At 40.8% G+C, this 23,387-nt stretch overlaps 1 protein-coding gene across 7 annotated transcripts in view; it reads right to left on the bottom strand.

Moving 5' to 3' along the window:
* Positions 1 to 23,387, bottom strand: part of KDM4C (lysine demethylase 4C) — a 434,115-nt gene that overhangs the window by 128,689 nt on the left and 282,039 nt on the right. For all 7 annotated transcript variants that reach the window (XM_084629198.1, XM_084629204.1, XM_084629200.1 and 4 more), the window contains 3 exons: positions 15,592 to 15,773; positions 6,903 to 7,116; positions 5,553 to 5,629 (listed from right to left, as the gene is read on the bottom strand). In XM_084629198.1, coding sequence (XP_084485324.1) covers positions 5,553 to 5,629; positions 6,903 to 7,116; positions 15,592 to 15,773 — 473 coding nt within the window. The remainder of the gene's footprint in view (positions 1 to 5,552; positions 5,630 to 6,902; positions 7,117 to 15,591; positions 15,774 to 23,387) is intronic.

The raw sequence follows: 23,387 nt of genomic DNA, 5'->3' as shown, positions 1-23,387 counted from the left end.
AGCTTTTCTGTTGCAAAATTGCCACCTTTAAGTCTGTTACTGAGTGACCAGCGAGGTTGAAGTGTTCTCCTTCTGGTTTTTGAATGTTATGATTCCTGATGTCAGATTTGTGTCCATTTATTCTTTTGCGTAGAGACTGTCCAGTTTGGCCAATGTACATGGCAGAGGGGCATTGCTGGCACATGATGGCATATATCACATTGGTAGATGTGCAGGTGAACGAGCCCCTGATGGCATGGCTAATGTGATTAGGTCCTATGACGGTGTCACTTGAATAAATATGTGGAAAGTAAAATATGTGGAACCCAAAGACAGAACAAAGCTTTCAGGAAGAGGTTGTGGTGAATACTGTGAGTAGCACATTTTTAAAAGGTAGAGCAATAACCCTGGCAGTAGCATTTTAATTAACTGTAGTCTTTTAAGAGGAGCATCAATTAAAAGGGAACCACAGTAAATAAAACTAGCAAACTATGAGATTTTATGTTATTGTCATAATCGCTAGAGGAGAAAGCCAAGAGCATAATCTAGCATCATTTCAGAGACATTAAAAAGACAGTTTTGTAAACATGACCCTAAAATGACAAATAGGATTCAAAAATAATTTCAATACTTTGAATCATGTGGATGGCTGCAATGTGGTTCCATATTAATAAAATTTCAAATATGGTAATTTATTAAAGTTGTGTTTGAAATTGATAAGTATTAGTTTATTTTCTCCAAGTAAAATTACAAATGTTTCCCCTTACTGAATTAAGAATGCCATTCAATCACGCAACCAAGTCAATGGGAGTTTTGCCACTTAGGTTTGACAACCCTCCAGGACTATCCTGGAGTCCAGAGGAATGAAATATTAATCTTTAATTAAAGATTATGCTATGTGATGTAATTTTTAGGAATACGTCCAACCAAAATTGGCAATCCTATTTGCCACTGACTTCAGCAGGGCCAGGATTTCACCTCAGCATCTATCCTCTCTCAAGTCCCACAGCTCACACTAATAAAATAAATTGTTTGTATTGGCATAACTAAGCTAAATGTGGTAATAAAGGCTACTGACTGCTAGATTAAAGAGAAAACGTTTAAAGTAAATTTAGTGCTAATAAAAGATGCCAGATTTATAGCCCTGAAAATTTTCCAGGTAAACATAGAACAGCTAAAATAAATAGGTAGCACTTGAAGGGTTAATGTCTAGCTATTCCACCTGGAAGCAGGCGGGGCACACCCTGACTGTTTCCTAGGAGCAATGCACACATTGCTCTATCCAAGGACAAGGGCTAGATATGAACCCTGAGAACTTGATTGTTTGGACAGCAACTGTGGGAGGTTTCCTTAGCCTGGGCTCAAGGCCTGAGAACCAGGATTGTAGTAGATAGAGGATGGTAATTAAGCATATGAATCAACGTCATACATTCCTTTGTGTAGCAGTGTGTAATGCTTAGGGGGAGAAATATAATAAAAGGAGAAGGTGGAAGGCGGGGGGGGGCAGAACAGCCCATCTCCGCTGACCAGCCTGTTTGCTTGCATAAAGCTGTGTTCTGTCTCATCACTGAACCGCAACAAGCACTAATATATATTTCCAAAAGTTATCCTATCAATGTGCTTCTAGAGCACCAAGGGACCACTTCTAAAAATTAGAAGGCAATTAATATGTCCATTCAATCTTTGACACTCCCAACCAAAATGTCAACTTGTGCCACTAAGACAGTAGACAAATCCGGAAAAAAAACGGCACTGAGGCCAACTCCTCATTTCACACAGGTCACCAAACTGTATTGAGATTAATATGAAGTGGTCACCACTAATAATCTTGCAACACTTCTATCGACACACATCTACAACTACAACAGTTCACTTACATATTTTACACAGAGTTTCAAATGAAAAATATAAGACTGATCTCCTAGATGGACCCTGGTTTACCACCTATTCTCCTAGAAACATCACTATTCTCATGTACTCCTGAAAACACAGAAACCCTGAAGTCCTTTGTGCTTCCTCATCTCCAGTTCCAATACCCTCTTTTCCTTAGCTTCCAGACACCTCTCCAAGCCTACCCTGCTTCTCCACCTCCTCAACTTCCTACTAAGACCTAGGATTCCTCCTCAACCTGCCATTCATATGAAATAAATGACAATACCACATATTATCTAACTATTTATGTTCTTATATTGCACCTATCACCCTGTTATGTGACACTCCGGTGCTTTTAAATAGGAGCATTTCTTAAATAATCTCCAACTCTGGAGCTGTTTCAGGATCTTCACTTCTTACCTTCCTTCAACATGAAACTAACAAAATATGGGATTTCATATTCTTTTATACTTTTCCTCACTGTGTTTTGATAATTAAACATGCTTATTACATACAAAAAATGTAAACTCTCGCTGCTTTTTCCCTTAAGTCACACTGCTGTATATAATAGAGGTATAGGTTGTTTTTAATATCAGACTTCAAGCAAATGTTCTGAAGGTTCTCAGTATTTTGAACACAACAATGTGGTTTTCCATCCTTATTGCAGTCACCCAGGGAATTTTCATGAATGTTCGCCTTACAACCCCAACACTTAGAAATGCCACAGCTGTCCCTTTCTTGAAAGGAAATTGACAAACTTTTTGTTAGAGCAGCAGGGCTGTCTAACCCTGTTCACTTAACTGATAATTAGATTCTCAGTTAAAGGCACCCTGTCACTTGCTAGCATTGACTTTTGCCTTTCCCCGCACCCACCCACAACTCTGGAAAAACCATTACAAAAGCAGTTTACGAAGTCCTGAAATTCTTGATTGTTTGATAAAAAGCATTTAACAAGTTTTTCCATTGACCAGCAAAAGAGAAACATGAAAACATGTTACAGAAATAGTAATCCATTCTATACACACATTTTAATAACTATGCACTGAGCAAACACTGGACAACATCCTTATAAATCAGACAGTATTTTTGTCAGTTTTAAAACATTATTTCCCCTCTTGTTCCACTCAGCTTAGTCAATACGTACACCACACCTGCTACTCAGGGGGTTCAGGCGGTGATGCTCTCAAACAGTTTCCCCAGCAGACAACTCCCTGGGACCAGGGAGCTCTGTTCACTGCCTGAATGCCACCCCCTATACCCCCTGAGCAAGGATCCTCCCGTCTGTGGACCTCCAGGACTGACAGGCCTTATGGGAGTAGGGGATTGGAGTTGACTAAGTTGAGAGGAGCTCTTTAACCCTTCTTGACTGGGACAGGAAGCTGCCCCACCACAGTGAGCAATGTCACATTTTCCAGACACTTGTGTCTTCTTCAAAATATCTGAAAATTTCACCCCCTGATTCCTATTACTCTCTTTTCTAAGGCACATGACTGTAAGTTTTCTTTATGGAAGTCAGATAAGAGATGACCAGCTGCCTTAGGGAATCCAATATGTATTACCAGGGAAAGCCTGAACCTAGAGATGTGTCTTGCATCGCACCCTAAAATAGGATTTGTGCTCTGATAGAACTGCACCAGGAGTTAATTTCAGAGTGTAGGCCTTGCTACTGAAAATGCCTTAACTCTAGCCCTGCACTGAATTAATACACAAGCACATACAACTGCAGGGTCCCAACTGACCACAACCACCATAGCAGGAGGTATTGGGGGAAAAGCCTCTCTAAGAGAAATGATCCAGGGATAATATCTCTCACCAGGTGTCAAGACAGGGAGTTATTTGAACAATGACATAGTAATGCATATCTTGTTGAGGCATCGCCACAATAATAATAATAATACCTTGCTCTTCACCAGTAGATCTCAAAGCACTTTACAAAGGAGATCAGTGTTATTATCCCCATTTTACAAATAGAAAAACTGAGGCATAGAGAAGGGCAGTGACTTGTCCAAGGTCACCCAGCAGGCCAAAGCTAGGAATAGAACACTAGTATCCTGAGTCCCAGGCCAGTGCTCTCTTTTCCAAACCACACTGCCTCCATGCCTCAAGCATGCTCTTAATGTCCCTTTATTAGATGGATCCCTATTTAAACCTGGGGAATTCATGGTCAGTTGGTAACATCTACACTGTGGACACTCACTGAATACATAAAAATAAAATCTGCATTAGTGCTTATCGTGTGTATGTAGCGACCTACTTGGAATGTTTGTTTGTTTGTGCAATAGGTGCAAATGTGCAAATTTCCCAGGCTCAATGTAGACAGCCAATTTGCAAAGTTTGGCCTTTAACTTTCTAATGCCTAAAGGGGACAATATTTCTTTATCAAGTTTAGTTAATGCTTAGTAGATAGCTTTACAATTCAGTTATCCCATCCATTAGATTCCTATAAATCACACTTAGTAAGTATTTATTAATAATGAAATGATTGTACCACATTAAATCAGGAGGTTAGTGTTCATTAATCAGTTTTGTCACTTATAGCTTTGCATTTCTTAACTGGGTGATGAAATTAAATGCTTTCCCAGAGAATACAACTGCCATAAAATGTAACAGAAGTTTGTTGGGGGAAGGCAGATTGGCTAAATTCTGGACATGGAATGGCTAAATGAAAAAATAAATGGCCATTCCTTAGTAGTAGAGTGGTTGTAACTAAAAAGTCAGCATTTATCCAAAGTTGCCATTATGGGCATCAGAAATCCAGCAACTATGCAGAGAAATACTGCAGTGTTTTAGATACCACAGCATAGAGATTGCTGACTTTTTAATAGTGAACACTACATTTCTTCCATCAGTTACAATGAAAAATAGGAGCAGACATTGAAAAATATCCTATGAGCCTATATAGGAGACATGGGTTATAAAACCACCTTTTGAATCCCATTGTTTGAGTTAATGCAAACTAATCGGGTCAGAGATCTGCTTGATCCATGAGGAAAAATGTTAACATTCTGTAGAATTTTTAATTATTTTAAAATAACCTATCTTCTTAACAAAATTTATTATTGTTTACACTTTATCAAATATTATTCCTGAAAAAAAAGATTATGAAAACATGCAATTTTCCTGAAAGGACAGGATCCATCTATTTCCACTAACATTTAGTCCCTGCATTATTTTCTTTTTTGATCATACAATATGCATATATGGTTTGAGATATGAAATATTTTATGACCATTCACTGGTGTAAATCCATAAATGCTCTGAAAGAACAATTTCATACTTGCTGATAATTTATTATTCAGCTTCCCTCCTCTGCTCTCCCCAGCTTCCCATGCATACATTCTCCAGGACTAAAATATTTAGAGTATATTTCATTACTTCTTTTCCCTCCAATGTCTAGTCAAAGTTTGGGGGTTGCTTTCTTGGACAATTTTCTACAAAGAATATAATCTACTTGCTAGCAATTTTCTTGACAATGTAAAATTCTTTCAAGGCTCTCTTGCTCAAAACAATGAAATTTTACATTTAAATCTAATAATATTGTTAAAAGAGACCCAACCCCGCCCCCCCCCCACGTTACCAGCAATAAGTAGTGTATTTAGAAGAACCCAGCCCTGTATACTGCGTTCCAGATACAATACCTTGAGTGCTTTTTTTTGTTGGTCTGCGGGGAGTAGGATAACTAAATAAACTATGCAACTTACAGCTGTCCAAGCTCCTTTTTTGCATCGAGAACACAGCCATCCATCATGGACTTCGTGAGAAGGAACACCATAACAACCTATAATAAGAGAGTTGGGTTGACTAATATATTCTGCCCTTCTGGGTGTCTATCACTCTACACAATTCAGCTGTATACAAACACTAAAATAACACATGCCTTGTGACCAAAATGACAAAATAATGAGCCCCTTCCCAGGTTAAGTCTAATGCTACTGCATAAGCAACTTATGGGACACACAGGTAGCAATTCATCTAGTTCTCAACTCTGAGAACCTTCAATGTTATTAGTTTCTGCTAGTCCAGTAATAGGCACTATATTTTTCCATATGAAAACAATTAAAAATCAGATAAATGAAGAAACACTAAATCTTTTCAACTATATGGCACTTACATAGGAGAATCACAATGTGCTATACCAACATTAACTAATTAAGTTCCAGTACCTCTCTGAAGTAAAATAGGAAATCACTCCACCTGACACTTCTAAAAAGGGGAAGACTATATCAGAGGTGAAATTATGGCCCCAATGAAGTTAACAGCAAAACTTCCATTGACTTCAGTGGGGTCAGGGCTTCACCCTAGTTATTTAACAAGGCAACACAACACTAAACAACAGTTTAGAATAGGAAGAGAACATGTTATTCTAACAAAAGTTCACGGTGAATTTTACACAAAGGAATGGATACAGGAATTGCAGGTAGGCACACATTAATAACTGGAGAAAGATTGGGCACTGGGGCTAATGCCCATATAGTTAATTAAGTGTTATGGGACAATTATTGATCACAAGTGGTCAAGGACCTTGGTTTTACTTCTCAACTGAAAGATGGCACCTCTAGCATCATCCCTTTCCCTATTTTTATGCTGGGCTATTGGTTCAATACTGACTTAGAAGGAGGGCACCATCTATTTAATAATGAAAGTATTCCTTGGAGGTCTCCCATTTAAGTACTGACATGGCCCTGACTTTTGAAATCTAGTGGGATCACAGAAGAAGGTGATATGGTTGCAAAGGTATTTTATTATGCTAAGTTTGATTGATTTCAGTAGATGAGACTGCAAACTGTAGATATAAAGCTTTGGTCTGTTCCATAATGAGGTTAAGTAATATTTACGGGGTTCCAATTATTTGCTGTTTTCACAAAGTTAACAATTCCTGGAATATTTGATGTTCTGATATAAAGTTTTACCCTAACAATTCTGAGGACTACATATAAAACTGTCCTGAATAGACTCAGTATATGTTGCTTCCTATTCAAAAACCATAATAAAGCTAAGAAGGCAAAATTGTAAATCACAACTTCTTTAAATTGAGTGATTAGTTTATTTACTTGCATGAACCTGTACACAACACTTTGCACAGGATATTAGAAGACTTGTTCCATCCTCTTCAATAAAGGCATTTGATGGATAGTTTTCAGTGTTTTCTTCGCTATAAATAAAACACATCTCTGGAATAAGTGGTTTAGTCTTTTCACGAGCCGTAAATGTCTCATCTGATTTTGTTTCCCAGCAAGTATAATTTTCTTCATTATGGTTGTCTGGCTGGAAATACACAATATTTATATTTAACTAAAAGACACAAAAAGCTTATTTGTTACTTTGACTTGGGTGTACACACTTTTCCCCTTCAGTTCTTACACTAATGGTTTAACAGTTTCAAAAGAAAATTAGCTGTTTCCAAAGCATCCACCACCACCATTTTCTATAGTTACTTGATTATTTTGGTAGGTCTTAAATTAAAAATAGCACTCTGGCAGTCTGAAAGTTAGTGCTGCTGCAGCTGTGCTCACTTTATTGTATCCTCACTATCACTACAATTTTGAGACCTCTGGGCCCGATCCAGCTCATATTCAACTATGAAGCTGCTACACCTCAAACTCCAGGAGTAGGTTAGTGTGCCCTGTTAATATGAGTGTAGTAGGCTCTTTTCCTGTCAACCAGGTAGGATAATTCAACAAAGCAGCCTCTTTTTGCACAGCCAGATATAAAGTAGCAATGTATGTCTGAGTATCCCTTCCTTTGCCACATACAACCTCCAGTTGGGAAAGAAGGGAGTCCTGCCATTAACCGTCCTGGGGCAGGAGCTCCCTCACTGGCAGCAGGAAGATCCAGTGTAGAATCGCCTGGCCAGCAGCATGGGAAAAACCAAATTACCACCCCACTGCTACAGCTACTCCCTGACTCCCATTTGGTACACGGACTATTTTACTCCTCTCTGACCAGTGCTCACACAAAGGAATTATTCTAGTTCAAGGACTTTCAGAAATTCTATACCCTGTGCAGTGTTGGTGGGAGTGATGGCTCAGGTCTGTGATATATAGTTCTGGGGAGCATCTGAGATGTTGAGTTCTCGTCTCATGAGAAGCTCTACAGTTCTCAGACACCGAACTGCAGGGTTTCTGCGTTAGGAAAGGCTTGCCATACCTAACTCAACAGACCTTGCCCCTCTACGCCACTGGTCCCCAAACTGTGGAGTGTGCCACCTTAGAGATGGCAAAGAGGAACGTTTGGGGAGGGGCACACACTGGGGGTGGGGCCAGCCCCCATGAGGGGCAGGGAGGCAGTGCCACACTTTCCCAGCCCTGCTCTTCCCCCAGATCAGCTCAGCCCCCAACCTCACTCCTCCCTCAACCCCAGTCAGCCCTCAGCCCAGCTCTGCCCTTACTCCCTGTGCACCCTCAGACCAGCTCCACCCACAGCCGCAGCTTCACTCTACCCCCTGCTCCATCCCTAGCCTGGCTCTGCCCTTATCCCCTCTCCGCCCTCAGACCAGCTCCGCGTCTGGCTCCAGATCCTGCCCCATTCCCAGTTCCGTCCCCACCTCCACCTTCAGCCCCAAGTTCCTCTGCTGAGAATGCCTTGGCTATGCAGTAATGGGGGTGGGGGGACACGAATAGTCTCCATTACTGATAAGGGGTGAGCGTGACTGAAAAAGTTTGAGCACCACTGCTCTCTATACTATAGGTCAGTCTGCTGTGCAGCCAAACATCTGCAGCTTTCTAGAGCTTATCAAACCAGTAAACTGCTGCTATTTTCCACTGTGCTTATTTCTTTCAAAATGAAATTAATTCACAAAAATGGTAAGAATGGCCTGACTCATGAACGTTTTTATATTTGCTATGAAACACAGCTGTAAACATCACCATTTTTTGCTGGCAGCTCTGCTAGAAGTGGGAATGGCTAAAATGATAGCAAACACTATTTTTCTTTTTATTGTGCTCAGATTAGCATGATTTGTACTTGGTACTCTATGTCTCACTTTTACACTGGATCCATTCATTTACGAAAATGCAAAGCCCCAATAGTTAAAACAAACACAGGAGTCAATAAAATCCTTTGCACCTGCCCGATGCCTCTTTCTTTAAAGATAATTTCACTTCATTTGGAAAGGGTACCAAAGCAGTGATCTCCAAGCCAGGACTAAAACCATGTACGAATTATTGTCTTAAATATGAAGAGATGTACTGCACTTATGTGTGTCCCATTCCAAGGATGTTATTTTTAAAATATTTTGATGGGCAAGATTCAGCTTTAATATTGTTGCAAGTTGCAAGCATTCGGTGTGACAGAGCAAATGTGCACTGTGTGTGGAGGTGGCTGTGTGGTGTTAGCAGCCTGTGATAGACAGGAGGGTGCACCGTAGAGTAAGTCCTCCAGGAAGTGTAGGGATGCCGCACTTCTTGCACACTGTAAAAGCAGAAGCTGTGGGCTGCAGCTCCAGTGTAATGAGAATTTTGTTACCTCACTGCTGTATATACTCCTGTTCATAATAAAGGGTTTATTGTGACACCGGTCTCCTTGGCAGTGAGATAATCCATGGTGCCAAGAGTGGAAGGCACAGCATAACTCAGTGAGACCCAGTGGCTGCTATACAGTCTGTGCAACTGCACATAACTCCCCCACACCAGCACTGAGAATGAGGGGAAATGCTGAACATGCCTGGAAAACATTCAAGCAGCAAGTTGAGCTGCATATGAAAGCCACTGGGACAAATAAACTGGAGGATGAGCAAAAGATTAACAGTACCAGGCACAAAGCCCTAGATGTATACAATGCATTCCATACAGATGGTGGTGGGGAAAGAGAGGAAATGTTCAAAAATAACTAAATTGTTTGAAAATCATTGTGTCTCTAAAAATGTCACGTATGAGGGAGATGTATTTAGAATGAGAACACAAAATGAAGGGGAAACAATAGAGGAGTTTGTCACAGACTTAAAACTAAAAAGTCAGTCCTGTGAGTAAGGAATATTAAAAGACTCTCATTAAAGACCAGATTGTCCTGGGGTGTAACAATAAAGAATCTGTGAACAGTTACTAAGGGAGACGGATCTGACACTAGAAAGGGCAATATGTATATGCCAAGCACCAGAACAAACAGAAGCACAAATAAAAAATCTAGAGAAAGAAACAGAGCACATGACTCAGTACTATAATTAAGCCAGCAAGGGGAAAGTTCACAGAAATTAAACTGACCAGTGACAGAAAAATGGAAAGCAGGAAACAAGCCAGTGATGTGGCAATCAACAAAAGTATAGTAAAATGTCCAACCTTCGGGCAAATATGTGGAAACTATAATAAATCCAACCATTACACTAAAATGTGCAGAGACAGTGCAGGTTTCATGTATTAAGTACAAAAATGGATTCTTCAAACTAAGAGGAAGAGCTGTTCTTAAAGAGAAGGAGGAATATGAAAATGCAACAGACTGATTAATTAAAATGTGCACTATCACTAGGTGGCTGGCTCCAGTAAATGAAGTCAGGCCACCTCTCCCCTAAGCCAGTAAAGGTGCTCCCATTTGGCCAATTAAGAGGGCGGAGCAGCTCCTGGAAGCTATAAAGGACCAGAGAGACACAGTGAGAGAGATCTGATGAGTCAGGGTTGCCTGGAAGGAGGAAATCTGCATGAGATGAGAGCTACCAAAGGAAGAAGATTTTTTCCGGGGAAAGGCTGAAGGCAAGAATAACAGCAAGAGGGGTTTACTGGCTGAGCTCCCAGAGCCAGCACCAGAGGCCTGGAGAGGGCTGAAGATAGGAGGAGCAAAAGAGGGAGGTGCCTGCTGACTCTAAGCCAGAGAGCCGAAGCCAAGAACCAGAAAAGGCTGAAGGCTGGGGAGTATTGGAGGAAGTTACTTGCGGACATCTCCATCATTGAAAGCTGGACCCGCTGATGTCTCTGCAACAGAGAGCTGGACCCAGAGGAACAGTGAGAAGGCAAATGGACCAGGGGGAGTGAGGCTGCTCCCCTAGCGAGGATAATCTCCCAGCAGAGAGGCTGTGGGAATTCTCACTTAGGAGGAACAGGGTTGCACTCCAGGCTGTCCTGGCAACGAGGGATGGAAGAGGACTGACAAAGAGTCCAGGTGTGGCAAAAGGTTCCATTGTATGGTATGTGGGGTGTCAAGGGACAAAATGGAATGGGTTTTTAATGACTGCTTTCACTGGGTGATAAACAGACTGTGTTTTGGAACTTTTGTTGCAGACTATTTGCAGTTTGTTTTGTAAAAACAAACAAACAAACAAACAAACAAAAACCAGCCCCCAAAAGGGGTAATACTGAGGCAAGAGAGCTTGGCATAGAGTCCCTGGTTTGCCTCAGAGGGGAAACTGAGGCAGACATTCCTATCATGCTGCAGCCTGTTATAAGAGGGCACTTGAGGAGGAGCCACCTCTTGACATGCACAAATGGCACTTATGTGACATACAATATGGACACCAGGGCACAAGTAAATGTAATAACAAATACTGAAAGAGAGATATGGAAGGAAAACAACTGTGGAGGAGTAAAAAGTGTCTGTGAAAGACTATAATGGGGAACAATTTCAGTGACGGGAGAGTGCATGCTGACACTTAAATACAAAGTGAACACAATAAAAAAAAGAGTTTGTGGACAGGAGATTGTGGCAGAAGCGAACAACTAGTCTTGGACCTACACAGGTGTGAGATGCTTGGTCTCATAGAAGGATGTATGACGTAAGAGCAAGGGTCGGCAACCTTTCAGAAGTGGTGTGCCAAGTCTTCATTTATTCACTCTAATTTAAGGTTTCACGTGCCAGGAATACATTTTAACATTTTTAGAAGGTCTCTTTCTAGAAGTCTTTAATATATAACTAAACTATTGTTGTATGTAAAGTAAATAAGGTTTTTAAAATGTTTAAAAAGCTTCATTTAAAATTAAATTAAAATGCAGAGTCTCCCCCCACCCCCCGACAGGTGGCCAGGACCCGGGCAGCATGAGTGCCACTGAAAATCAGTTCGCATGCCGCTTTTGGCATGCGTGCCATAGGTTGCCTACCCCTGACATAGAGAGACAGAACAACAACCTAGACTCAGATATGAAAGTATTAATAGCATCATGTAAAGATGTATTCACAAGAAATGGGTGTCTCCCAGTAACATGCAAGATACAGTAAACAGACGATGAAGAACCTGTGGTACACACTATACAAAAAGTTCCCCAAGCCTTAAGAGCTTCAAAACATGACAGCAAATAGTATCCTTCAGAGAATGAAAGAACTGACAGATTGGGTTCACTCCTTAGGAACCGTAGAGAAAAAAAGGAGGGGACTCTGGCTGCGTATGGACCCTAAGGAGCTGAACAAAACCATAAAAAGAGAACACTTCCACTTGCTCTCAAGAAGTGAACTGCTATCAGGTGGTAGGAACCAAATTCTGCAACAAATTAAATGTATCACTGGATTTTGGCAGATCCCCTGGGACACTGAGAGCTCCAAGATCTGACTTCAAACAGACCATTTTGGCAGATACTGCTTCCTCAGACTGCCTTTTGGAACATGTTCAGCTCCAAAAATATTTCACAATACAATGAGCCAGTTCCTAGAGGGTGTAGCACATATGAAAGTGTTTGTGGATGACCTAATAATATAGGCCAGCACTGCCACTGACCATCAGGAATAACCGAGGAGAGTACTGGAAACTGTGAGAGTTAATAACATTAAACTCAATACGGCCAAATATCAATTTCAAACAACAAAAACAACATAGTTGGGAAAGAGACTGACCTCCAAGGTAATCTTGCCCAATGAATCAAAGGTTCAGGCAATATTGAACATGCTGAGACCTGAAGATAAAAAGGGAATTCAAAGACTTCTAGGCATGTTGAATTATTTCAGCAAGTTCATATCTAACTATACAGCTTGCACAACTCACCTAAGACTTGTGCTCCACCTGGTCACCAAATGGGCATGAATGCCAGAGCATAAAAGGGAATTCAGTGATTTAAAGCAGGTTCTGACATAACCTCCAGTGCTGCAGTTTTTTGACTCATTGCAGGACATCAAGCTCTGCACAGATACTTTGAAAGGAGGGCTGGGAGCAGTACTAGACCAGTGTCATGGAACTGATTGGTTGCCACTCTTATATGCCACAGAGAAGATATATACATAAACTGAAAAAAGACATTTGGTCTGGTGTATGGATGTACAAGATTTCACAGCTTTCTCTATGGTTGTAGCTTCAAAGCATAAGCTGAACAAAACCACTGATTGCCATACACAAAAAGGGATTTGGAGAAGCACCACCTTGGATATAGTGACTACTTTCGAAAATACAAAAGTATTAGGTGACCCTGGATTTTCAACCTGGATGCTATTTAGTAATGGCAGACATACTATCAAGAACTTATGCTTCAAGTATCAATACACAGCTTGATGACCTGGAACAACCAGTAAATATACCTGTGAACACGGTAAGTGTCACATGCTGTATCTCCAGGCATATGAGATGAACTGGAGACAGCAACAGCTAAAGATGAAAGCTGCAAGCAATGATACAAACGATAAGTAAGACAGGAAAAAAAATCAAAACTTCCCACTTGCCTAGTCCCATTATAAAACAGCTTTCAGTGATTGCAGGAGTGCTCTTGAAGGGAACACAAATCATAGTGCCAACAGTGATAAGAAAAGTATTGGAATGAATAAATGAAGGGTATCTGGGAATGACCAAATCCAAAAGAAGACCTAGAGAAGTTGTATTCTGGCCGCAGATTAATAATGACATCGAAGAAATGATGGGCCAGGTCTGCAACATCAGAAATACAAAAATTCCCAGCAGAAAGAACTGAGCAAAATTAATCACTTGCAATTCCATGGGACAAAGTTGGAATTGATGTGTTCAACTTGGGAAGACATGATCACCTGGTTATAACCAATTTCTGAGAAGCAGTCACACTTGAAGATACCACATCTGCAACTGTTGTCAGGCATATTAAATCTGTATTTGCTTGGCATGTTATTCGAGAATAGTAGTAACTGACCATGGACTACAATTCAAGAACAGGGAATTCCTGGACTTTGCTAAAATGTACGACTTTCAGCATGAGACATTAAGTCCCATATACCCTCAAGCCAATGAAGTATCTTAATGTGGAGTTCGTATAGTGAAGAACTTGCAGAAAAAAGAAATGGATGCAAGAGAAGATCCATATCTATCACTACTCCAGTTACAGAGCTACATCACCACAATGTGGAAAGTCACCTACTGAACTCCTTTAGAGCAGATGTAGAAATATTCGATTACCAAATATGGGATACAAATGAAGGATGCCTAAAGAGCCTGTGATAGTGAGAGAAAAAAGTCTAGGAAAGTACAATCAGACAAAATATTATGACAAAGGAGCAAGACCTCTTCCATAGTTAAAAACAAAGACATAGTAAGAATTTGATCAGTCAAAGTTACAATGATCAAAGAGGAGTTACCTCGCTCTGGACTCAGTGACCACAGATAAAAGCACAATCTTATGAGGAATAAGCATCTGCTCAAGGTACCTGGCAACCTGGCTGGGACAAGTGAAGTGAGAACAGACATACAAGTTGAAAACCATTCCCAAACTGACCCTGTTATTGATCATAAGACAGAACCTTAGAGAAGGCTTTGCAACACAGCAGATTGGAAAGATTGCTAAAATGTCCCGCAAGACTGATCGAGACACTTTAAGGTTGTGTTTAGCAACCTGAAGAGTTAGGTCAGTTAGTGTATTTAATTTAACAGTGTTTTAGTTCAGGCAGGAAATTTCAAAAAGGATCTAAAAATGGGAAGATGTGCTGTACAGTAAGTCCTCCAGGAAGTGTAGAGATGCCCAACTTCCTGTACACTCTAGATACAGTGTTTAGTTTGGGAAGCAGTAACAAAGAAGCCCAGGATAAGGCAGTTGCAGGCTGCAGCTACAGAGAGTAGTACAAAGTTTATCATCTCATTTCTGTACCTACGTCCTGTTCATATTAAGGAATTTATTATGACAACAGTCTGCTCGTCAGTGTGATATCACAAAAGTCAGACTAAATGATTTGGTGGTCCCCTCTATCTTAAACTCGATGATTCTATGTCAGAATTTTCACCTGACATTCATTATTGGTATTTCCACAAATGTATATCAAACAGTACTGTAGACTAGATGTTTTCACTGGGTGAACTGTTGTTGCCCAAAAGGCCCAACTACCATTAAATCACAGGGGTTCTGCAGTGCTGCAGACCAGGAAAAGGCCAAACAGCAAAACTCTGTCCTCCCTTGAATAATTTTCTTTCCACAGTAATGAAGAGAGAGATTTTGGGGGTGGGGGAGGAAGTGACTAGTGGATTTGCAACTGCATGGTTCTGCTGTCTTCAAATCTGTCTCCCCTGCAAGGAATGAGCATACAGCGCTTATTGCAAGCCTGTGGACTGTGATAAAGGCCACGAAGAAGCCACTCAGCTACTCCACCTTCTACCCACAGGCTGTGGGAGGAAATTGGAAGGAGGCCTGCCAGTAAATCCTTCTTGAAAAATTTATTTACTGTGGCTGGTGGATCATTTACCCCTTATGTAGTGATTAATACTTCATTTTCTATACTAATGAGTCTTAGCTAGAAATGAATTTTTCCTTTCCTTTTCATGTCACAAATTAACCTTCTAAAATGATTAGTGTTTGCATCATTTAATTTTATTGTCATGCATAGCTATAAAAGAGACATTAAAGACTCCTTTCCAAATAACTACTGAATTATTTGAATCCAGCTTACCTTGTAGTAGGGCATAAGGAGAGTGCAAATGGCACAATGGGGTTCCATTTTGGCTGCAGCTGCATTATATTCTTTTTCAGCAATGAAATTGTGCGCTCTTTTCTGCCAAAGGTGGACAAGAGGCTTGGCCCATGACTCTGTTTCTTGCACTTCCTCTTCGATTAAGGGAATCTCAAGCAGTTCTTAAAGAAAACAAACACCTGGTAACACTGTATTCTTGGGATGAAGGCAAACAATACTGAAGTATCCATCTGCACTAGCAATGAATAGCAAACAATGTCAAAAGAACTTCGGCATGTGAGAACAAATGCAAAATAACAATACAATTATGCAGTGCAGTGAAGAGGTCCACAGTGCAGGGCGGAGAGGAGAGCTTTGCCCCTGTGCTACATGCTTACTTCTCCACATAAAGAGCATCAGGGAGCATTGCAACACATATATTCCTTACAATTTGTGTTTATACTCAGATCTGCAGAGTGAACACCTATATCCCCCATCTCTTACTTCCTCCAACCTCTGCCTCCTTCCTAATATGCACTCTGCTTTAACTCCCACCACTTAACCGTGCTAGAGCCTGTCAACCAGCACCAAGCAAGTCAGTTCGTTTTCCCAATATGGTGCATTTCAATTTGCTTTTAAAAATATCTTTATATTCATTTTCTGCAGCGTATAATGCACAAATATTTTGGACTTTAAAAATATGCAATACTGAGAGACAATCAGACCTTGCCTATGTCATAAATATAAAAGGAAGGGTAAACCCCTTTGAAATCCCTCCTGGCCAGGGGAAAGCTCCTTTCACCTGTAAAGGGTTAAGAAGCTAAAGGTAACCTCGCTGGCACCTGACCAAAATGACCAATGAGGAGACAAGATACTTTCAAAAGCTGGGAGGAGGGAGAGAAACAAAGGGTCTGTGTCTGTCTGTAGTCGTCTTGGCCAGGGACAGAACAGGAATGGAGTCTTAGAACTTTTAGTAAGTAATCTAGCTAGGTATGTGTTAGATTATGATTTCTTTAATTGGCTGAGAAAAGAATTGTGCTGAATAGAATAACTATTTCTGTCTGTGTATCTTTTTTGTAACTTAAGGTTTTGCCTAGAGGGGTTCTCTATGTTTTTGAATCTAATTACCCTGTAAGATATCTACCATCCTGATTTTACAGGGGGGATTTCTTTATTTCTATTTACCTCTATTTTTTATTAAAAGTCTTCTTGTAAAAAACTGAATGCTTTTTCATTGTTCTCAGATCCAAGGGTTTGGGTCTGTGGTCACCTATGCAAATTGGTGAGGCTTTTTATCCAACATTTCCCAGGAAAGGGGGGGTGCAAGTGTTGGGAGAATTGTTCATTGTTCTTAAGATCCAAGGGTCTGGGTCTGTAGTCACCTAGGCAAATTGGTGAGGCTTTTTACCAAACCTTGTCCAGGAAGTGGGGTGCAAGGTTTTGGGAAGTATTTTGGGGGGAAGGACGCGTCCAAACAGCTCTTCCCCAGTAACCAGTATTAGTTTGGTGGTGGTAGCGGCCAGTCCAAGGATAACGGGTGTAATATTTTGTACCTTGGGGAAGTTTTGACCTAAGCTGGTAAAGATAAGCTTAGGAGGTTTTTCATGCAGGTCCCCACATCTGTACCCTAGAGTTCAGAGTGGGGGAGGAACCTTGACAGCCTATGATCAGGCTCAGGTGACGTTCAGTGGTGGCTGTGATGCCTCCTGCTGAGAGCCTGCTGGGCCACCACATGAAAAAGGATCTGGTGTTCTCAGGGATCTGCCTTTTCAGACCTGAAAGTAAGTTTGTCTTACTTGTACATTGTGTCCCTCTGAAAACCTGCACAGTGCCTGAGACTAATAGGTTACTCCTTCCCCTTTTCTCCAGAAAGGTAGATAGATCCTTTCCCCCAAGGTGGATTTTTGCCACCTTACCCTATGAGCAACCTCTGCACCAAATTAGCTGGGAATTCCATAGAAAATGACTAATTTTACCCTATTAAATAAACTACACACATGCTAGAAATGTCCAGTCCTCATTACAAGGAACTGGAACTCTCACAGAAGAAAAGTTTAGCGGTAACATGCAATTAATTTCTGTTTAAGTCTCCCCAGATTTGGTACTAATGGGATCTGTCTAATTGTAGCTCTCCTGCACCTGGAAGACCCAAGATGAAATGTGAGAGGATTAAAACAACCTTGACTCACATCACTGAACTAAGGACCTCCAAGGCATCCAGAGGCATCCTCCCAGGAGGCAATCATTTCTACTGAGTAGTACCTGGGAAATGTGTGGAGAGAACATTGAGTAGGACATGGCATATTTCTAGGACAGAGGATGATGCCCTTTCTGCCCAGGAGGCAGCTAGCCCTCAAGTAAAGCAAGTAGTTATCCATAGGACAAAGAACCTCTGCATGATTCTTTAATACTAGTTCTACTAGTTGAATTTTATTCTCCTGAGTTCTAGGGACAAAGAACATCAGGCATAAATACATACAGAGGATAGTCTAATCTTTTAGAGGATTTCTTAACTGGGATGGAAGGAAGGAAGGAGAGTGCTCTCTTCTCAATGGAGACTTGCAAGGCACAGCCACCAGTTCTGCCTATCAGGAACATCCTTTAACCAATCACAAAGAAACAGGATTTAGTGGGTTGAAAAGATAATGATGAACCCTTTTCAAGCCAGACTGAGACTGCAAGAGAAATAATTTCTTGGGCAGCATGGCAAACTAATCTAACTCCCTTCAAGAAGCTGCTTACTAATAGGTGTCTGTCAGGAATGATGTAGAAAATGGGGTCCTGGGACAGGAGACTTGAAGTAAAATCCTGTCCCCATTGAAGTCAATAGCAAGACTCCCGCTGACTTCAACAGGGCCGGGAATTCACCATGGTGTTGATTTAATGGGTCCTCCAGGACTAAATTGGTGGAGACACACCATGTGACCTTCCACATGGATGGCAATGATCTCTTTAGGATCCCTGGATGGCATAGGTATTGGGGGTAGAACTCCCTGTTCAGTCTGTGAAGGGGAACCTGTTTCCCAGCCTTAGTAAAAATTTGCTAGAAAACTCTGCAAAGATAATGTTGTGGACTTTTGTCCCTTTCTCCTCGAGGTTTCTGTGCAGAAGAGCATATCAGTCAAACTAGTTATTACTAGTAAATCACCCCAGATGCAAAGAGCAAAAAATCAGGAAAGATGACTGCTGGGAAGAATATTTTACCCTGTGGCAAAGTTTCTCTCTGAAGTGATCCCCTTCCACATACACACACGCATATACCCATGATTAAAAATTATCTCAGTGGTTCTTGAGGACATGAAATTTCTATGCAGTCAGATGAATGGTGACTGTGAGGTCTCTGAGAAGGGAATTTTTAGAAAAATGGGAGGATAGGTAGGATACTGAAAACCCTGGGAATGGGGAGAGAGGAAAGAGCAGAGACCTTTGAAAAGTCATTGAACACAATTTAAAGAGGAAGAGAATAGACAGTTCTACAGTGTGGTGTTCATTTTTAACAATGTATTTATGAAGATTAGTTTCTTTCAGAAGAAAACTTCAACAATATAGAAGAGTTTAAGTAAGCTGGATCATCACATTCCTTCAGCCCATGACTGCCTTCACCAGTTTATTTATAATGTTATACACTGCTATTAAAAAACAACTCTTCAAGAAACATTTGCCAGCAATGTACATACAGCAGACTTGAGAAAAACAGGAAATGCGTGTGAACAGCAGTTTCCAAACCTAAAATCAGTTTGCAAATGGCTATTGGGTGACATGCAGGTACAAAGTGTACAGTTAACAATGTAGGTATAGTTAGACAAATTAAGATTTCCAGAATACAGAATCCACCTTGTACCAAAAGTTCCACCATAATTTTTTTAAGTTAAAAGAGTTCTGTTGAGCATATTTGCAATACCCAAGAATCTTGAAATAAAATATATTGTTCCCGGCCATGACCACACCTCTCAGTGTTGTCATTTTTAATATGACAGGCATAGATTATTATTTCTTATATTGCCAATATAGCAGAAGTCAATGAGTTAATGTCTCCTGCACTTTGCTCTCTGGCAATTCCCTAACACATTTTCTGGTGGAGGATTTACATCTACACCCTTTTACATACTATGTCACAAAGTTTCTCAAACCTCTGTTCTTGGCCCCTTTCTCTTCTTTATTGACCTTTTCCTTATAAAACAACCTCACTGCTAGCTTCATCCTTCTTATGTTCAACGGCTATTAGCCAGGATGGGCAAAGATGGTCTTCCTAATCTCTGTTTGCCAGAAGCTGGGAATGGGCAACAGGGGATGGATCACTTGATGATTATCTGTTCTGTTCATTCCCTCTGGGGCAACTGGCATTTGCCACTGTTGGAAGACAGGATACTGGGCTAGATGGACCTTTGGTCTGACCTTAGTATGGCCATTCTTATGTTCTTGCTAATTTCTCTCCAGAACTAAACTTCTCCCCCAACTCACTTTTGAACCTATATATTGTCATTATTTTTAATATTTATATTAAAATTGCACTTTCACACAGAATTAGAGAGCCATTGAGCTAAGCATTCTACAAACTCAGAGGTAGACACAATCCCTGCCCTGAGGAGTTTACAATCTATATCTTCCAGAAATGGGCACAGTGCTGGGAACTGTTGACCAGATTCTCAGCTGGCGCAAAAGGAGATAGCTCCATTTAAGCCAGTGGTGTTTTGCCCATTTACACCAGCTCAGCATAGAAAAAAAATATTGTTCTTGAGAAAATCCCACAAAAAATTGGCTATTAAGGAATTTTTTTTTCACATTTCTTGATGGCATTTAGAAACCCTGAAATGTTTCTCTCTTTCCTCAGATATGATAATTTGACGCAGCAAATCCCGTAGTTCTGATACAGTCAAAACTCTTACTGATGTCAACTGATTACCTGTGTAAGGATTGCAAGATTGACCCACTAATGGTGCCTCATGGAAAACTTTGAAAAGCATTTCTGCAATTTATCCAGTATGTCAGACTTGCTGCTCAATTCTTTAGTGATCCATTTTTTGATTACCAACTACATCAACAAAGAACCTCTCTATTCCTTAACAGTTCATCTGTTCTTGTTGCTTATTCCCCATCTGATATCAGAATACTCTATTTCAGACATTGTAATTATTTCCATAGCAACTAATGATGAGGTCACCAAGTGAGGCTACACTTACAAAGGAAATGAGCTGCAGGAACAGATGATTCTTTAATGGAAAAATACTTTCACACAAAAATCTGCTCAGGAGTAGACCTGAATGCTTCACTTCGAGAATACACATTATACACTGGTATCCAGATTTTTTAACAACAGAAACTCGGTTATCTGGTTCACATTCTTATGAACAGCTTTCTGTTCTCCCAGTCCTGGTCGGCTCAGCAGAACATCAGCAGATAAGACTCTGTGGATGTAGTCTAACAGCATATAAAGTCGTATGTGCTCACATCCTGATATGGGGAGGAAGCTATGTGAGGGGAACTGGCCAGCGGACTTAAGATCGTGTTCAAAGTCCTCTGATCTGGGAAATATAGCATAATGTTTCCTCACTCCGACTGCAGAAAGTATTTCCTGGGCTGGCTCCCCTGACTGTGCGTTGAAGTCTTTATTTACTGGAACATGACTGCAGTACAGAAAGTAGTTATGTGAAGTCAAATCTTGGGATAATGAATCTGACCTTCTAATAAGCAAGAGTTTCACTTATCTGATGCTCAGATAAGCAAAGTTTGACTGTGGATTTTTTTTTTAAATTTCTATGAGCTGTCACTAAGGTAAGTGAACATTAAGTACCTTAACTAGTTACTAGCATTATATCAATGTTGGTAAAAAACCTACTAATTCATGGGGTGCAATTAAAAAATTAAGCTAAACAAAAAGAAGTCATTCTTAAACCGAACGAATAGTGTCTACACACAACCTTGCGCCAGCTTAACTAAGCTGCTTTTAAAACAAACCTTTAGTTAAGCCAGTGCAAGTCTGCACGTTGATAAGGCCTAGAAGAAGTCAGCTAGTACCAACCGAGCACAGCCAGGAAATTAACTGAACAAAATTAAACATCACACGATTTCTACAAACTGAACATTTTACACTAGCATCCTTGCCAAGTTCGAAATATGATTGTAAGAAGCAGGCACAGAGTAGTATCATATCAAGCCAGCACTTCCCTTTATATGCTTTCCAACTGCAATAGCAACAGCCACTTATATAACAGCCTTTCATCCATGGATCTCAAAAGCCTTTACAAACATTAATTAAGCTCAGAACACCCCTATAAAATGGGTAAGCAGTATTAGTGCTCTGAGTCTCTTACAAAGTTTGGTTTACTAAGTGAACTCCTACGTTTTAATCGCAGGAAATTAGAATGAAGCAGTTCATTTCAAGTCTCTTATCTCAGGGAGAAAAAGAAGAGGAAAAAAGATTTGAAATTCAGCCAACTTGAACTGGGCTCTGAGTTCAAGGTTCAGAGTATTCACAAACTTCATCCCACGCTGGTGAACACGGGCTGAGGTGGTTCATGCAGCTGGTGAACCTCCTTTTCTCATAGTCTGTTTGAGAAACAGACCCTCACCTTCAACTATTCCCAGAACCCCAAATGAAGACCAGCTCCCCTAGTTATTCACAGAACCCTTTATTCACTGAAATCTGACTGCAGCACATAGACTATATGTGCAGCCAAGTATGGGTAGGGATAAGTATGACAGGAACAGCTGGAAATTGACCAAGCCTAAACAGGTAACAGACTGCAGCCATATCATAATTTGGAGGGCACCTGACAGAACACTGAAGTGTCTTAGAAGCAGATCTCCTAGTGAACAAATCTTTACTGAACTCGGAGCAACAGAAGACTGAGGTGAGACCCTGAAAGCCGAGTTAGGTTGGTCCAAAGCTGCCCCAATGAAAGAGGCTACCACATGAAGGAAATGCAGTTACAGTGGGGAAGACATTCCTACCAAAGAAATCACTGAAGCACTTATCCCAACAGGGCCCTAGCCTTGCACATTGACAGAGGCATTTCACCCAGGTGGGTAAATTCAGAACAGACTCCTACCAGCCGGGACATAGCTTGAAATGGGCGGGAGATCGCAGCCCGCCTAGAAAATAGGACTCTAGAGGGTTCTGTAGGAAATGCAGGCGCCACCAACTCAAGTTCATAGTTTCTCAGAGAGACTGAGGAAGAAAGCAGGAGCAGAGATGTTGTCTTCAGCTAGGCGGCATCCCTCTCATCCAGTCATCCAGCCGGAGCGCCTACTGATGGGACGATGTAGCTTACTATTCTGGAGGCAGTAAGGCTTAATGTATCAGCTCTGAGGCTCCCAAGAGGTCTAGTGGGGAGGGAAAGCTCAGCATGCTTCAAAGAACTGCTGTGCCTTAACTCACTTGTCATAAACATACAGCTAAGGGTAGCATACAATCCCTCCTTTACCAGTAAGGGGTTAAAAAGCTCAAATAACCTGGTTGGCACCTGACCAAAAGGAGCAATAAGGGAAGAAGATCCTTTCAAATCTGTGGGGGGGAGGTTTTGTTTGTGCTCTCTTTGTTGCGCTCTCTCGGGACAGAGAGAGGGACCAGGCAGGAAAAAACCGCTTCTAAAACCCTACCTGAAATAAGCATCTAAGTTTACAAAAATTGTAAGTAAAGCAAGGAAATGTGTTAGATTATCTTTTGTTTTAGCTTGTGAATATTCCCTATGCTAAGAGGGAGGTTTATTCCTGTGTTTTGTAACTTTAAAGTTTTGCCTAGAGGGGAATCCTCTGTGTTTTAAATCTTATTACCCTGTAAAATTACCTTCCATCCT

Source organism: Lepidochelys olivacea, assembly GCF_965140295.1.
Source record: "Lepidochelys olivacea isolate rLepOli2 genome assembly, chromosome: 5".
Taxonomy (NCBI): Eukaryota; Metazoa; Chordata; order Testudines; family Cheloniidae; genus Lepidochelys; species Lepidochelys olivacea.
Note: the sequence above shows the minus strand (reverse complement) of the source record. Positions and strands in the feature narration are given on the sequence as shown.